This window comes from Fusarium solani (genome assembly GCF_023522795.1).
Source record: "Fusarium solani strain SB1 chromosome Unknown bctg00000007, whole genome shotgun sequence".
Taxonomy (NCBI): Eukaryota; Fungi; Ascomycota; class Sordariomycetes; order Hypocreales; family Nectriaceae; genus Fusarium; species Fusarium solani.
Genome location: NW_027072150.1, coordinates 1,492,270 through 1,509,457, shown reverse-complemented (window position 1 = coordinate 1,509,457; position 17,188 = coordinate 1,492,270). Strand labels below are relative to the sequence as shown.

Here is a 17,188-nt window from a genome sequence, read left to right as displayed (position 1 = left end):
ACGTTCGGTCCTAACCTTGTGCTACTGCCGAGACCTTCATATTCTTTTATCATATGGCATTCGTTTCAGATCCTCATATCATGTCTAAGTTAAACGTCTCAACAACCTGCTAGAGTCAAATGACGTGGACATTGAACTTGTTAAACTGTGGCTGATGGGCGGGCTTTCAGTAACCATTCAGAGCTCGGCCACGACATATGCAAGGGAGAGCCCCTTTTAGGAGGGGCGAGATTATTCCCATGTTACTCACTACGTCACTTGTCAACGGTATTTAGTCAATCAACAAATTCATTCTCACATTTTGCCAGGTTTGGTTCCCATCATCGTTCGTGGACCATTTTCTAAGTGAGAAGCAAAGCAACGCTGTCGTCCCTGACAGCTCCAGCATCATGAGTCCCCCTCATTACAAGCGCCATGGGGGTTTCTGGGGACGAAGCATCAGCACGAATACCTTTGATTTCACTTTTGATTTCACTACAGCGCCTCAATCCAAGCTGGAAAGCGGGCAGAGAGGCCCCGATGGTTTCTCACGAGCGCCAGCTGACAAGAGGACTCATCTCGTCCCTCCACAGAGCGACAACCATGTGACCCCTCAACCCTTGATGGGTAAATGCACTGCCCTCTTCTCGTGGTAGCAAACATGTTACTAATGCCATGCTCGCCAGCGCGTTGGAGTACGCAGGAGCAGCCTACACAATTCTTCCACAGTCCCGAGGCACCATTTGAGATTGGTGTTGTGCCGCCCCTTGATCAAGATCCCGAATGGCCTCTCTTGAACAGCCCCGTCAGCGTGCTTCCTGATTCCTCAAACCCGAGCCGTCCTCTCCCAAGATCTGACGGGTTCGCTTCTCTTTCAGAGCTCTCCCGCATCCATGACAAGGTGAACATTGACAGCCCTGAACCCGAAGAGATCGACCTTGATCTGGAACTCGACAAGCTACAAATCTCGCTGCCTCGCCGTGACAAGATCATTACACCCGCACAGTTTGAGAACTATCTTGAGATTCGGGTGCGCGAATCTCATGTTCGCGAAGCCTGGAACGAGGCGGAGCAGCAAATCCATGAGGATGACGATCAGGAAGAGATCGATTACGACACCGCCGACGATGAAGATATATCCAAGCAGCTTGCAGACCAGAGAAGACACCAGGCAGAGCACATTGCCAACTATCGACAGCGAATGATCAAGACTACAGGCGACACTAGCCTATCCCCCGTTGACTCGTGCAAACCTCCCACCCCCAAAACACCCTCACCAGGCCCGTCAACAGATTCACGCGGTACTCCGCCCACTTCACTCCACGACGACAAAGCTTCCGTCAAGAGCGTCCAGTCTGCAAGGTCAAACAGACTGAGATCCAACTCGAGCCCACGACCAGCTACTCGACAGAGCTCCAGGAGGCGAGCCGGTTCTACCCCCAGCCAAGCATCCAGGCAAGGCTCCCACTCTCCATTGCCAGAATTCGCCCGCGGTCTTCCCCAAGACCCATTCCCTAACAGACCTGACAGCGCCGCCCGAACCCACAAGTCTGGATATCCTCGCAGCGTGGTCCCCATCTCACCGCGCACCAGGCTCATGCGTCCACGGCCACTGCGTCGTGCGAACCCCAACGCGGGAAATCAGCAAAGCTACATTCCTCACATGAAAGGACAGCAAAGCTCTCTCAACTGGGCTGGTGGAGCCCTAGCATACCGGTTGGGTCAGATGTCTTCCCCTGTCGCATGCCTGGCACGCAACATACGCCACTTCGGCCGCCTCCGTCTCAGTCGACCTCAGGTGCAGGATCAGAGGCGCAGTATTGAATTACTCGGATGTTACAGAGTGTGTACCTCGGAGATTGAACGGTATTACGATTTAATGGAATCACATTGTTAGTTGGGTTGGCTTTGAAATGCAGAGCCCTTGAGGTGTATTGGTAAAACAAGTAGCGAAGTTTCAACATGTACGAGAAGGCAGGGTCAATATTTTGTTCAGCGTTATTTATGACCAAAGGTTTCTTTCTTATCTAGTTACAACCTAGTATGCTCACTCCCACTCCTTGAGCAAGCCATTAATCGCCAAGGCCAAAGGAAAGCAATCGATCATAGGAGAGGTCAATCCTTCGTAGGTACTTATTCATATATTATCTTTAGCAAATCCTCAGTGGAGTTTGCAAGAATTTTATTTAGTAACACTCTGATGATAAAAAAGAACGGGATCTAAGGCAAACCGCAATTCCTCTAGAATCTGTTGCATGGTTTTAGCAAGCCGATCCCGTGAATCATATCAGCTTTAAAAGAGAGGATCAATTCAAAGAGCACAATTCTCAGCACACCATCATTCGGCCTAGTGGCTTAATACGCCGAGAAAAAAAGCCATGCGTAGGCTTCGAGCCATTCCTCTTTTTTGAGAGTGGCATATGGTTGATTCCAGAGCCCGGGAGAGGTTGGCGATGGTGGCCAGGACAGATGACATATTGTCCGGCCATTTAACCCCCTGAGAGGTTTAACCTTTCATGATGCAGCCAGGTATGAGTCTTCTACTGCAGGCAGCAGAAAGACTAAAAAGAAAAGGGCCACTGTGTTAGCATTGGGATTTAATGCTATGATGCGTTGACAATGTGTTCTTTATTATAGTTGAAGCCCAGCCCTTAATGGGATAATTGAGCCAAGAGACCGTCCGGTCATTCAAGAATGTTCAGTTAAGTAACGGTGAGTACAATGTTTTTTAATTTGTAACTTAATGTGCATTAGTCCTTCTTGAGTCCATTTGTCTTCTCGTACATCATCCATCGTGTGAAGCATAGTAAACAGAGGAAGTCTACGGCTAAGCATGGGAACACATCTTCCGAAGGAAAGTGGTAAATAGAATGTCAGCAAGGAAACTTGATGGTTATTTTCATCAAACTTGGTTATTTTCTTTTTCTTGCCCCAGTGACTTGAAAGTTCTCGCAAGATAGGAAAGTTTTGCTTTACACTCTCACTCATGCACCCCAAACGCAGATGAAAAGCTAAAAGATTCTGTCTGATCATTAAATACTGCCCCTCATCTTCATAGAGACTGGAATGCGAAATACTTTGCTACAAACTTGAGCAAACCTCAACATCAACCGCCATGGGTACCTCCACAACTAGTAATGCCTCCGCTGCCGGATTTTCTTGGTACTCGTTGTCTCCGGAGATCCGTCTATTCGTCTTGGAATGCATTTTGCCGAAAAATTCTCATGGAGAAACCACCGTCGACCGTGGATTTCCTAAAGCTTCGTCCTTGGCTGCTGTGTCTCGCGAGTGGAGAAGCTTCTTCGAAAAGCAAACATTTCGGCGCATAGCTCTCACATCTTCAGATCTCCCCGAGTTCTCAAAAGCAGTTTCAGGGGAGAATTCTGTCCGCTTGAATTGCATTAATCGTTTGCGGTTATACGTCAGACTTGCCCAATACACTGAATGCGTGTTCGATAAGCCGGAGAGTGCGGTAATATTAAGTGGTAAGTGACATTCTATCCCTGGGGCTGGCGCGAAATATCACTTACAATCTGAGTAATAGGAACAATCAGGCTTTTACACGAGCCATGGTAATTCTGCTCAATGCATTATCCTCTTGGAATGGCATCCGTGGAGGGCTCATGCTGGAGATTACCGCTTACTCGCCCAGCGACGAGATATTCCACCCTCTCCAACTCGACATCCGGAACGACTACCCATTCCGATTTGAGGAGGACTTGGAAAAATGCCAGAGCTATTTGGAATCTTACAAGAAGAAAAGGGCAGATATAATGAGTTCTGAGGTCATACGACGCCCGGCTGTGGTCCGACGCGGAATGGCACAGCGGCTTCGTGGAACGCCACTGGAGCTTCAACCGTGGCTGGTTGAGAGGGAAGAGGGATCCGGTAACCAACTGCGAAGTGTCGCAAAAGTTCCCATTGTCAAGGGACTTATTATGCGTCGAAGCCTCTTCAGGGGAATCACGGGCAAGGCACTGGCGAAACTCTTTTCGCGAAAGTTTCGTGGCCCTAGAATCGTTTCGACTTGAGAGATGGGAAGGGCGGACAAAGGAAGACGACGACGCCTTCCTGACTGGTAAGAGAAACCTGCCTAGTAGAAGAAAAAGAATGAGGTTTGGCTAATATGAGATTCTAGGTCTCCGGTGGCACTTGATGCCCAACCTCCCTGCTGGTGTTCAGAGCTTCTCACTGATGCAGATGGGAATCTTAGCCAGCCATCACTATCAGCCAGCTCATGACATTCTCGGGCCACTATCACAGTTGATGGCGACATCATGTCATCGTTTCGCCAATTTCAGCCCTCCCCTTGAGCTCCACGCCAAGACATTTCTCAGACAATTAATCCTGGAGGCAAAGCACAAGAGATCCAAGTTAAAATGTCTCTCTCTCCGGGCAAATTCATTGCTACCATTAACAAGCCAGCAATCGGTAACGTCATTACTCACCTCTGCTGGCAGGGCAGCCAGTAAACTTCCTCGGCGGCGGATCATTGAGCTGTGGAACTCTGGCGAGGGGTATGGATATTTGTTCCGCTACGCACAGGAGGACTGTCGAGCTACGATAACCTGGCGGAGCGCTGGACAGGACTTTGACTTGGCATCCCAGGTGATTCAAGTGTGGTCAAAAGTGGCTGGGGCCCGTACGCTCATCGTGGAGAGAAGTCCGTTTACGGAGGATGAGGTCGGATCAGGGGGGTTCAAGCACGAGACTATTCTTAGTCACTTGGCTCTTCGGAGGTTGGTTTTGGATCCCATAACCGAGGCACAAGTGGTGGTTATGACGAAGCGATGAGTAGGGTTATTCAAAACATAAATTTAAAATTGGTATGAACTGGAAAGTCAACGAGACTGTGAGAAGTTAGAATGAAAAGATGGCATGACCACAAGAGGAATATTTGATTCACTCTCTCGCTTGAGAAGGGTGGCTTTTAGGGCGTTAAAAAGAACACAGAAAATGTCCAGGAACTCAGAGGCAGGTTCCGTTAAGATATGTCGTGCGAAACTATTTGACTAAGTCCATGGAATCCTGGGGGGCGCTGGCTAAAAGGATCCATGTGACATAGCGATGGATGGAGGTGGGTGATCTGCATCTCAACATCACCACAAGAGCAGTCCGTATTTCAGTTATTGTGCCTGATTGTCTCGCCTAAAAGCACCAGCAATATCTTTATAACAAAATAAATCCGAACTAGTAGTCAAACGCCCAAGAGTTCGCCCCCCCCCGACCATAACCCGATTCACCTCCTTCAACTCCAAGCATGTCCGTCCACCGTCATAACGATAATAGTTCCCCCAGCGACAAAAGACGCTGTCTACTGTTCGGGATACGAGCCATTACCTTCTATGTCGTTTAATTCACAAGAGAATAACCAACTAATCGTCTGTCAGGTCGATCGCTTCTCTCCCGTTGGAGAGCTTCACCATCTTCAGCGGTATCTTTGACACTGGCTCGCTCTCACGCTCGCGTTTGACTCGGGCTGGAGCATCCGGCTTGATCTAATCAACAGTCAGCAACAATCATACCAATTGTTACATACATGCCATGATGACAGGCTCAGTGGGGCCGCCTGATGCTTACTTTGACACCCTCTTCGTCAGAATTGGTGAGGTCTTGGATTATCTTGACAGGTGCAGCCATTGGTGGTGATCGTGGTACTACCATTTCGTGGTCAAGAGCATCTAAAGCAAAGTTAGTGAGCTTGAGACACTTCCAAGGCGGGATATGTCAACGCACCGCGAGACCGGTAGTAGAAGTAGAAGACGGCAATATCCGAACGGTTCTTGATGATGGCCCTCCTAGGTTTGGGCTCCCAGGCACGTCCAGGCACAGTAACAAAGCTATATTCCATTAGAATAGAGATGTCAAAACGGGCACAGGATTCCTACCTCGCACCGTGGCTAAGCTCTTTGCCCTTCATGGCCTTCTCTGCAACTTCAAGTGACTGAGTGTGATCGATGGCCTGCTGGGAACTCGATCCCGGATTCCGAATGTCACCAGATGCTCGCCGAGAGCTTGGTTTCGACTCCCGATAACCCTCAAATCTGGCAGCTGTGACGACGACTTTGATGGTGCCCAGTTCTTGCACGCGTTTGGCATCTCTTGCAACCTTGTCGCTATCCATGTCCTCGGCTGAGAATCGTGTTAGTCAAGCGTTCACCATTGTGCGGTTTAGGCAACAGACTTGTCGTGACTGGAGCAAAGATGAACTTTTTGTATACTTCTTGGTTGAGGACCGCGTCGAACCTGGTCGTTTGCGAGACATGGCATGTTGTAGGCACATTGTCTTTTCGGGCTCTCACACCGGTTTCCTTAGATCCGTCAATGAAGACCCGAGTGAGCAGGATGTCGCTGCTTCCGGGGAAGGCAAAGGCAGAGGTGACGTCGACCCTGATCTTGAAGGCTGCACCCGTCTTGGATTCGATGTAGCGATGACATGCCGGTAGTCGGGCGAGGCTTTGGTCTGGGTCGGTGGGTATTTCGCCGTCGTCGGGTGGCTCGTATTCGGTCGCCGGCTGCCCCGCCACTATCACGGAGGCGATGAGGCCGGGAATATCGGGGAGGATCGCCATTCTAAGGGGGATATGCTAGTGATGCGGCTGGGTAACGATGAAGGGAACCAGGTTAAAAGCTGTATCACAATTCACAATGAATCAATGATTGGCCGTTTGGCCAGCCTGATGTTTGCTATCACGTGCCTTCAGCCTGGCCAGTCATTTCACCAGCCACAAGCCACCTGCATGGGCCTGGCAGCAGGCTCTCGGCAGCCTCGACACCCATGCTTCCGTTCAAGCTTGACCTCTCTTGTAGAAGGTTACAGAAATGCACCGGACGATAAGACGTGTCATTATAACTGCTGTCTCTAGTTTCATGGCATTTTCTAATTTCCATGTATTAAGGAAGCAACATGGAGGAAATGTACCTGCAACAACCCTCAGATTGGAGAAGAAACCATTCACAACCTCTACGACGGGGCTGAACAGTAGGTTCGGTCGCTAACAAGATGTTGATCGCGAAAAAGGCGCATCAGGGAAGAAAAAAAGATACAATTCAAAGTATCCTTCATGAAATCCTTCTGAATATGTATGTCGTGGTCTACTCTTTGTTGAGGTACTGAGGCTGTCGCCTACCTACATACCTAGGTAACTTAACCTAGAGCTCTAAGTGTGAGATCCGTATGGTATTTCTAAGCGTGCAACATGCACATGGATACGCAGCGCGCAAGCCTCAGCCGGATTAATCCCATGATTAAAGGGAATCCAGTAAGGAATCATGTTGAGTCAGTGGTTTATTACGTGGTTTGTAGATCAAGTTAGGTGTGCTGTTCTGTGACATAATCACTGGCGGCTCGGCCCGGGGAAATCAGCCCCGCCGTCGCCGACCTGCATCGCACCTATCGATCTAAACTCTCCTCATTTAATCCAGCAAAAGCGTTACCTCAAACGGGACAATCGACACACAAACGCGTCTATTTACGCGACCTCATGCATTATCCAACATGTCTTCGCCTCCATGTCAGCGCAATCGCGAAAGCAATGGCGCTCCGACGGGCTCTCGTTGCAAGACCATCTCAAACGAACGATCCGAAACGATAACGCGTCGATAGCCACTTGCGAATTTGTCCTTCTTGGCAATTCCTCCCATCCCGGCGGGACATATCATCTACAATCTCTTTCATCCATAGAGCCTCGGGGGAACTTGGCGGACGAACTTCGAAATACCCAACCCAACGACCACGGAGACGAGCTCGGAAGGAATCACGACCAGCCCTTCCAGGCCCTGGCCATGCACTCGAGGCCTACCCGGAAGAACTCGACCGAAAGATACGCGACAAGCTCGCTGGCTACATCATGCCGTCAACTCTGTGGTAGTATGGCAGACTCTTGACTATTTTGCAAACGGATCTCGCGTCTGTGAACAATACTGGTCGCGAGGAGCCATGCGGCGATGACGCGGTTACAGGATAGTGTTCCGCCTACCACAACAGCACCCTCAAAGTCCTCGCCCACCATGCGATAACAACCGTCGAAGAGGGGAGGCCTGAGTACCAGAAGGCCTGATTCAGGACTCTCGCCATGACCCATCGTCACATGAGATCTGGAGCGTCCAACAGATGTATGGATCTCCTGACGTCTTGACTCGGTTACTTGGCACACGACAGCAGCAATGCCAACGCAGGCAACTACTTGACAGACAGTAGTTTAATAACCCCCCTCACCCTGTATTACTGCATGGACTTGTGCCAGCCCGGAACCAGGCTTTGGCCCAACTTGAACGCCGCACAAGGTAAGGGTGTAGAAAGTGAGGCCAAAAAGCGGATAACATCAATATACAGGGTTTGATGCTCTCTTGGTAAAACCCTAAGGTAGAAGAGGCGTTCTGAGTGACGAGCTGCCCAAAAGGGCAATGTAGGACCATCAAAGATGAGTCTGTTATGCTTCAAGTTATGCCGGTCTTTCTCGCCAATTGGAGTCTGTTGCCTGGTAAGGTCTTGCTTAGGGCTGTCCCGTCTTTCGAGAATGTTGATAAGCGAGCCAAAGTTGGCGAATCATGCTTGATTCTTCGCTAACACGTCCCCACACTGCCTTGCCCCAGCCCCGTTATGGTGCAAACATGTGCTGATGACCCTGGTTTGAGATTAACTGTGCCTCTGAGTGGCAGATTTGCGGATGGATAAGGCTGACTGAGAGAAATACAACTGGCCAAGCTGCATGCCAAGGGCGCACGTGCGAGGACCTGTTTGGTTCTTAAAAAAAGAGATCTCTCCATACTGGCTGGAGTCGTGAAATTAGCGTTGGATCCATCCATCCATCCGCCATGGCCGAGTCAAATGAGTCGTCTCAGTTTCTCCTCCAGCCTCTGGCCTCGACGACAGCAACAAGACGATCTCACAATATCAACCATGATAGCGACGACAATGCTCGCAATCGCGCCTACGATACCGACGAGACACATGGAGATGCTTCTTTCGTGACAACTGGAATTGATGGAAACGACAGCCATGACCCTAGCCACAGACGCAGCCACAGCACTGAACCATCCCCTAAAGCCACTGGCCTGCTCATCCAAGACACGGCCACCAAGGACATCGACAAGTCACCTTCACAGCGCCGTCAACAGAAAGGCAACATCTTTTTAATATGGAGCCTAGAGCTGGCCCTCTTGCTACTGGCTGCTGGACTATTGGCCTCCATCTACGGCATCTTGAGCGCGTACAGCGACGATGAAGTACCCAATTGGGACGGTAACAACAACGGTACTGGTGGTGCAGGCATCACGCTCAACGCCCTCGTCGCTATCATTGCCACCATCTTCCGTGCTATCCTGACATTTGTTGCACTACAAGTGCTGGCACAGTTGAAATGGGATTGGGTATCAGCACGCTTCAGGCCGATGGGCGACGTGCAGCGCTTCGACGATGCTTCGCGCGGCGCGTGGGGATCACTGCAACTGCTACCGCTCGTGGCTCTCCACCAGCCTCTGGCCGTGGTCGCCGTCATCGTAGTTGTCGTGTCTCTGGCTGTCGGACCCATCACACAGCAGACAATGCAGACCTATTATTGCGCCCGCGTTGTTGAGGGGCGCCCTGCTGCTATTTCTGTGGCTAACCGCATCGACGAGTCTCTTTACTTTAAGGAGCGCCCGTCTGCGTTTGCCCTTCACGTTGGCCTACAGTCGGCTATGCAAGACTCCATCGTGAACCCATCCAACGACTCCAACATTGCTGCACTTTTCACGTGTCCTTCCGGTAATTGCACCTTTACTGCATACGCCGACCATCCAGGGCAGCCTGAGAATGAGAAGGTCTCCCACGCCAGTCTAGGCATGTGCAGCCGCTGTGAGGATGTCTCAGAGCTGGTTGAGAGAGTTGTCTACGTGCCTCGGCCGAAAACCGAGCAGATCACCGTCAGCCTACTTGTTTCGAGCGCCGCCAACTCAGGCAACGACACAGAACGGCTCGAAATCAAGACGGGAAACCCTGCCACCTCAGGCACTCAATACCTGAGTGCTGGCCTCACAGGCAATCTCACCTGGGCGCGCAAGGTGGTGCCGCGCGAGTTTGTCAATGCTGCTCGCTGGTCGGCTGCCAACTTCACCATACTCGCCTTTTCACAAGAGCACTGCAAAACCTTGAACAATGGCACTGTCTCGTGTCCTCTGAGTACAAGCAACAGCTCAGATGCCACAGCCTGGAGCCAACCGACAGATTACATTGCGGCCACTTGTATCATGTATCCCTGTGTCAAGCACTACGCGGGACGAGTCAAAGATGGTGCCCTCGAAGAGAGGGTAGTCAAGAACACACCGCTTCGTCTACAAAAGTCTGAGCCGCTCTGGGATGGTGGCGAGACGCTCCCTCAAACCTTTATGCGAGGCGTCCAAACACCGTGCTTGGTCAACGGAACACTCTACACCTCGTCTAATATGACATCTGCTTCTGAGAAGCTGCCATTGTCTGCCAGACAAACCGTGTCGGTACTCTCAAAAGACTGGGCTACCGAGGATCTTGACGCCCCATCTGAGTACACAAATGTCACGGCACCTCAGGAATGCGTGGCATCGCTCTGGCCGGCCTTTATCTTGGCCTTTCAGCGAGAGCTGTCGGGGACCTTTGATGCTTACTGCAGGCCACAAGGGTTCCAAACGGAGTACGTCGCTTGCTTCGGGAGATACGGCGGAAGCTCGTTGGCCATGGCCGCTATTCTACGCTCTCGCACTACCAATCTCGATTCGATTAGAGAGAACATCGACTCTATGGCCATGCGAATCACGACTGAAATGCGCCGCGCTGGCTGGGGCCCATACGCAATGGCCAGCACAGCCTCCAAAGGTGATGCTTGGGAGAATCGGACGTGTCTCCACGTGGCATGGGCCTGGTTTGCCCTGCCTTTAGCTCTGTTAGTGCTGTGCATCGTGATGATTTCTTGGATCATTGTGAAAGAGTTGCTGAACAGGGATACCAGCGTGATGTGGAAGAGCTCAGTGCTGCCGTTCTTGCTCAAGGACCAAGTCCCCGCGATAGAGGCGATGAGCATGAGGGAGGTGGACGCAGCGGCCAAGGGCTTAGAGGTGAAGCTACAAAAGCAAGAGTAGGGAGTCCATCTCATTAGTAGAGTAATAAATAAATGTGTCCATACAACACCATTCGAGATTTGCGACTATGAGACCTTGTTGATATGAGCTAACATGCGGCGATCATGCCCTAATCCTTATCGCGTGTTTCTTTAACCTCTGCTTTCTGGGTAGGGCCAAGAAGCTGGGAGGTCTGCACACGGTCGAATTCGGCCGAACTCACCAGGCGCTTGGTAATGAGGCTCCCCTTGCCACTTACAACTCATTGTGTCTGAGTATTCCACCTACGTTTCCGGTTCAAGTTAGCTTTGCGCAAAGTATCCACAACTGCGTGAATGACTGCATGAGTCAATGGAGCTTCGACTATCACGTCACGAGGTATGTGTGTGTTGGAGAATCTGTTCATCACTGGAGGACTGTTGCCTTGAGTTTATGTTTGGAGTTGTATGAGATTGTATGGAGTATCATATGCGTACTTACTTAAGGCTCATCATACAGCATGCTCTCAACAAGTACGGAACCAGGTGCAGGGGTACAGATATCGAGATGGCGCGGCAGGGGCTATAGCCCATCGCTAAACTTGGAAGACCAGAGATTTATGCTGTTACACGTTATAAAAACTGCTTTGACACTGAGATCCACATCATACGTTGAAGGAGGGCAGCTGACAGGGGTATGTTGAGGTCCATTAGGAAACCATTGCGCAGTCCCATCCCCAACCGTCTCTCACCGGCCATCTTTGCGCTCCACGGAGGCACCGGGGCTTTACGAGTGTCTATTAATGACAAATATACGGCAAAGAAAAAAATTTGAAAGCTTTGAAATCAAGATAGCGAAAAGGTTAACCTGTGTGGAGGGACGCGAGGTGTGTGCGGGTATATGAGTCTTGCCATGTCACGACTATTAGCAGCATTAGCAGCCGATACACATCACGTCTGTTCTTAGCTCCACCGATTCTCATTTTATTTTCAACATGCCTACATTCTTGGTGACCGGAGCGTCGCGTGGTCTTGGGGTAAGCTTGCAAAAAGTGCTGTCAAATCTGCCTACCTATCTGACATGTGCCCAATTGCAGTTCGCCTTTCTCAAGGAGCTCTCAGCGGATCGTGAGAATCTCGTTGTAGGACTTGTGCGTAACAAGTTATCTACTGAAAGAAAGATTGCAGAAGAGCTCGGCTCTACGGACAATATTCGCATTGTCGAAGCTGACATCACCAATTACGATGCCCTCAATGTAAGACATTTACTGTGTATATAGTCTGCAGCTAACAATCACCTCAGGAGTCTGTTCAAGAGGTCTCGAAATTTACTTCTGGTGTGCTTGATTATATCATCGCAAATGCAGCCTTGATCCCATCCTGGTCCGCATGGGACGCTGTCGATGTCTTGTGAGTAGCGCGGCTCGTGGTCAAGTAAAAGACAAGACTAACACATATAATAAAGAGCCCAGAATCCAGAATTACTCGAAAGGGATATCCTTGGGTCAATCAAAGTCAATGTGGTTGGAAATATTCATCTCTTCAACCTTTACATGCCTCTCGTTCTCAATGGTCGGGCCAAGAAGGTGATTGCCATCTCCTCGGGCATGTCGGACATCGAATTCATCCGCCAGTTCGAGATTGAACCGGCAGCTCCTTATGCTGTGAGCAAAGCGGGAGTCAATGTCGTAATAGCAAAATTCGCGGCTCGCTATGCCAAGGATGGCGTACTGTTCATGAGCATCTGTCCTGGCAGCGTGAACACCGGCTTCGAAGGGGAGAGTACGTATGATCCAACAAAACGGCTGCGTATATCGATGCTAACAGTGCTTAGTGACTGAAGAGAAGACGCAGAAAGCGCTTCGACTGGCGAGCAAGTTTGTGGACTATGCCCCCAACTTCCAAGGCCCAAGCTCGCCGGAGGATTCTGCCAAAGTGGTTCTGGGGGTCATGTTTGAGGCTTCGCTGGAGAAGGGGGACAGTGGATCATTTGTTTCTCGTTATGGAAATAGGCAGTGGATGTAGACTTGCTGATTGAGCCTTTGGAATCGAATCCGTCTTGGTAGAGATTAACCATGCTATCTATCTGCTTAGTTATCCCATTAAGGGCCGGGCTTTAACTATAACAAAGAACACAATATTGACACTTTATAGCATCATATCCCAATGCTAACCCAGTAGACCAACCATGCTATGGATATCGTGACAGCCTAGACTAAGATGGAGAAGCAAAGTGAGCTTTGGTCCGTAAACCATCCACGCTATTGAGTAGGAAGCATCTTGCTCGAGGATCCTCAAGATTTTGTCCCAACGCAAATGACAACAAGAACGTGCGTGACTTTGAGCATAAAAGAAGAGCCACTCGTTCTTGGGTGAGTTAGATGCAATATTGATCTTCCACCCTTATCATCTTGAGCGCGCAAAAATTCCCCGTTACGAACTAGCCCCCTGGTCTCCCAATCGGCCGAGACTGGATTGCCAACATCCTAATCAGGGTAGCGTTGCGCGGTTGATACGGCTATTATGAGAATCTTCGTGGACCTAGAAATGGAATTACCACAATTAGTCATACGGAAAAGCTTGGGATTATTAATTGTGTGAATATTCGACCGTCGTGTTCGGACGAAAGGTCACAGTTGATATAAAGCTTTAAGGGCTGACAACTCCCCGCAACTTGGTTACTCACTCATACTGTACCCTGAAGTGGTATCATGGCCTCTGCTGAGCCTTACGAAATCACCGTACTCGGTGCTACCGGGTGGACAGCTACTATTTGCGCCGAGCATATTGCCAAGACCTTCCCAACAACCACGAGATGGTGCATTGCTGGTCGGTCAGCCGACAAGCTCGAACGTCTCAGGCAGAGTCTAGAAGCTATCAACCCAGACCGACTTGAACCGGCAATCCATATTATTCCCCGACTTGATGCCGAGAGTCTTGACCCGCTCATTGTCAACACCAAGGTTCTCATCAACGGCATTGGACCCTATCACCGATATGGAACCCCTGTGGTTGAGTCCTGCGCTCGGAATGGCACCCATTACGTCGACTTCAGCACCGAGACAGCTTGGATTGCCGACATGATTCGTGACTACCACAGTCTGGCGGAACAGTCGGGAGCCATCATTATTCCAGCCATCTCCGGCTCGAGCTCTCCGTCCGATCTGGTGGCCTGGCTCCTGGTGACCCATCTTCATGGCCATGGGCTTCCAGCACCATCCGAAGTCGTTTGCTCAGGAAAACTCAACATGTTGGGAATGCAAGGCGGCTCATTTCACACTGTTCTTGATGTGGCCGAGCACTGCGGTATTGGCGGATGGCTGAATGGAGACTCGTGGATCTTGTCTCAGGCACCGAACCCTCTCAAATCACCTCCAGTTGGTCTCCTTGGCCATCGTTATGATCCAGTCTTGGGCCACCTTGGGACGTCATTTGTTGCGTGGGGGAATCAGTCAATTGTCCAACGCTCTGCCAGCTTCGACGCCCAAGCCTACGGTCGAGATTTCATTTTTCGCGAGTACATTCCCACTTCCGGTTTCTTCTCTGCGGCCATCGTCCACGTTATCACCAAGCTCGGGATCATCCTCCTCTGTATTCCTTGGTTCAGGTCATTTGTTCGTAGAAAGGCGCTTGATCCTGGATCTGGCCCAGACAGAGAAGAAAGCAGAAGAGTTGAGAGTGCTGAGTGGAAAGCTACAGCATATATCGAAGGGGAAAAGGAGCCTGTGGCCGTGGCGGAATTTGGGTACCAAGGTGCACTAGTTGACATGGCTGCGATCCTAGGCGTTGAAGCTGCAGTCACGATTATAGAGATGCCCAAGGTCAAGGCTGATGGATCACCTATAGCTGGTTTGCTGACACCCTCCACACTGGGTTTGCGGTTCGTTGATCGGCTGAACAAAGCGAGATTCAGTTTGAGTGTGTACGGAGTATGAGGGGGCAGTGTAAAGAGAAAAGAGAAACATGTACATTAATCTCCTCTTCAACTGAATAAAAGATTCGCTTTGGGCGGTTCAATTTACCACAGGCCGGCAGAACCCTCTGTGTTGTACTCGACTTATTGTAGAATTGACCTTTGTAAGGTCAAGATGAGATGGACTTGATAAGATAAATGATATTGGAAACTTCTGCCTACCCTAGAGACATAACAATTTGTCACGCCGCTAAATATTAAGCACGTGCTCACTGGTTGCACGATTCACGTTCACGGTGCTCATCAATGGCTACCTTCTTGGTTTCATTTGGACACCAAGAAATGGCCAGGAAAGCCCATATTCTATTTTCCCAGGACTAAATACACTGGAAAAAGAATATAATTGTATAAAATATGGTCAACCACGGCGTTTCCCGAGGCTGCGAGACATGCAAGAAACGACGCAAGAAGGTTCGTTCATTTGGCGCGAATTCTAGGAGCGTACGACACACTGACAAGATATACACCCAGTGTGATGAGACCCGTCCTGTAAGTCATTCTTTGGGAGCTAGGAGTGTATCAGTCGCTTATCGCTTTATTACCAGTCTTGCCAACGCTGCCTTAAATCTCGTCGAGTATGCCCCGGCTACAAGGACGATGGGATGCTGGTGTTCCGACATTATCACCCTGTTGACAACCCGAGCGCATTGCAATTTGACAGATGGTCTCCTAGAACGGACGTACTACTCGAAGAGGTTGCAATCGACATCTTTCTAGACAGCTTCGTTGTCCCATCTCACGATAGACGACAATCACGGGGGTTTCTAGACGGGATGCATTCCCTACTCGCCAATGCCGCTCCCACTTGTACCCTTATCTCTGCAGCCAGAGTTATTGCCCTTGCGTCAATAGCTAACCGTAATAGATGGCATAGTCTGTTGGAGACTACGCAAAAACGGTACGGCCAGCTTCTGATGAACTTTACCTCCTCTTTGTCACGAGAAAAGACAGGCATCTCATTCAAGTATTTTCTCACCGCCGTATTGCTGGGGCTATATGAGGTGAGGTTTGGATAGGAAGTGCAAGATTGCTACCGTTTCTAACCCCTTGGCAGATTATTATGAGCAACCATGCTTCGCCTGCCAAGTATCTAGTCCATATACAAGGCATCCACTCGATTCTTCGACAAGGAGTCCATATCCTACACCAAAATTCCACTGCCCAACTTTACCTCCCCGGAGCAGGCTTGATATTGAAGCAAGCGGGGGTGAGTACTGTAATGACCACAGCAAGGGCAGCTTTCCTAATCCTTACAAGGCCTCTGATGAGACTGGGCGTGGTGTCTTCTCCCCGCCACTCAGTGACAAGCCGCGCCGTTCTCTGGATCGGATTATCATCCAGATGTCACCGCTTACGGCTCGTGCGGAACAGCTCCTCGCGAACCCCTACTCATCAACAGAAGACCTTGTTCAGTTACAACAAGATTTGCTGGCGCTGGAAGGCGACATCATGCACTGGGATACTGATCGCCCATCTTCATGGGCTCCCGAACTTGTCGGCCACGTTCCAGGTGAGACTACGGAGGATTCTTCATATCGCTGCTCAGGGCCTGTGTATAAGTATTTGGACCGTACGATTCACAACGACAAGCCCTTTGAGATTCGAGCTAATGTTGGGATTAGAATACGTCGCTGCTGCCTGGACCTCTTGGAGGTCGATATGCATCCTCTATCTCGATCATCTTGTTCATCTTGCTCAGGCTCTTGGACAGGAGGTTATTGGTAATTATGGTGCCAAGATCCATCATTTAACTGCTGAACTCAAAGCGTCCATTCCTTACCATGTCTCGGGAGACCTGGGGGCGTACGTTCAGCACCCTGATGCTGCGACTGCATCAAACAACCCGCAACGGACGGTGGGTGGGCTTTTACTGCTCCATCCCTTATACGTCATCGCAAGGTGTACGACAGTTGCGCTGTCCGATAGAGAGTACTTTGCCAGGACTCTCCGATGGATTGGCTCAGAGATGGGGATAAGTCAGGCCACCGTCTTGGCTGATTACTTGCAGCCTAATATGCAAGGGCCTTTAGTGATGCAGGCTTCTGCAGTATCTTTCATGGACGTTCTTGAAGGGCATTTCCTAATTTCAGCGAGTATGATGCTGGAACCACGTTAGACACCGATAGTAGTCTCGAATTAGACTTTGAAACCTCGTGTCAAACTCTTGCTGCCTGTTGGCTCATGT

The 17,188-nt window shown here is 50.1% G+C and overlaps 7 protein-coding genes across 7 annotated transcripts; 6 read left to right on the top strand and 1 right to left on the bottom strand.

Moving 5' to 3' along the window:
• Positions 1-389: 389 nt before the first annotated feature.
• On the top strand, positions 390-1,842 carry MRS44_011354 (uncharacterized protein; the record flags this gene model as incomplete). Its single annotated transcript, XM_046273690.2, has 3 exons — positions 390-606; positions 666-1,777; positions 1,822-1,842. The coding sequence occupies 3 exons, from the start codon at positions 390-392 to the stop codon at positions 1,840-1,842; spliced, it is 1,350 nt and encodes a 449-aa protein (XP_046134944.2).
• A 1,252-nt stretch (positions 1,843-3,094) lies between these two features.
• MRS44_011353 (uncharacterized protein) lies at positions 3,095-4,010 on the top strand (the record flags this gene model as incomplete). The annotated part of the gene is made up of 3 exons (XM_065619703.1): positions 3,095-3,386; positions 3,440-3,464; positions 3,524-4,010. 3 exons carry the CDS (start codon positions 3,095-3,097, stop codon positions 4,008-4,010), a joined length of 804 nt encoding a protein of 267 aa, XP_065475775.1.
• A 1,344-nt stretch (positions 4,011-5,354) lies between these two features.
• On the bottom strand, positions 5,355-6,551 carry MRS44_011352 (uncharacterized protein; the record flags this gene model as incomplete). Its single annotated transcript, XM_046275736.2, has 5 exons — positions 5,355-5,477; positions 5,560-5,660; positions 5,716-5,819; positions 5,868-6,111; positions 6,164-6,551. The coding sequence occupies 5 exons, from the start codon at positions 6,549-6,551 to the stop codon at positions 5,355-5,357; spliced, it is 960 nt and encodes a 319-aa protein (XP_046134946.1).
• Positions 6,552-8,796: 2,245 nt separating this feature from the next.
• On the top strand, positions 8,797-11,073 carry MRS44_011351 (uncharacterized protein; the record flags this gene model as incomplete). The annotated part of the gene is made up of 1 exon (XM_046275737.2): positions 8,797-11,073. One exon carries the CDS (start codon positions 8,797-8,799, stop codon positions 11,071-11,073), a length of 2,277 nt encoding a protein of 758 aa, XP_046134947.1.
• Positions 11,074-12,025: 952 nt separating this feature from the next.
• MRS44_011350 (uncharacterized protein) lies at positions 12,026-13,055 on the top strand (the record flags this gene model as incomplete). The annotated part of the gene is made up of 5 exons (XM_046278412.1): positions 12,026-12,067; positions 12,128-12,286; positions 12,334-12,440; positions 12,496-12,812; positions 12,865-13,055. 5 exons carry the CDS (start codon positions 12,026-12,028, stop codon positions 13,053-13,055), a joined length of 816 nt encoding a protein of 271 aa, XP_046134948.1.
• A 686-nt stretch (positions 13,056-13,741) lies between these two features.
• Positions 13,742-14,965, top strand: MRS44_011349 (uncharacterized protein; the record flags this gene model as incomplete). Its single annotated transcript, XM_046270767.1, has 1 exon — positions 13,742-14,965. One exon carries the CDS (start codon positions 13,742-13,744, stop codon positions 14,963-14,965), a length of 1,224 nt encoding a protein of 407 aa, XP_046134949.1.
• A 392-nt stretch (positions 14,966-15,357) lies between these two features.
• On the top strand, positions 15,358-17,119 carry MRS44_011348 (uncharacterized protein; the record flags this gene model as incomplete). The annotated part of the gene is made up of 6 exons (XM_065619702.1): positions 15,358-15,414; positions 15,463-15,492; positions 15,549-16,004; positions 16,058-16,210; positions 16,261-16,573; positions 16,626-17,119. The coding sequence occupies 6 exons, from the start codon at positions 15,358-15,360 to the stop codon at positions 17,117-17,119; spliced, it is 1,503 nt and encodes a 500-aa protein (XP_065475774.1).
• Between the last annotated feature and the right edge of the window lie 69 nt (positions 17,120-17,188).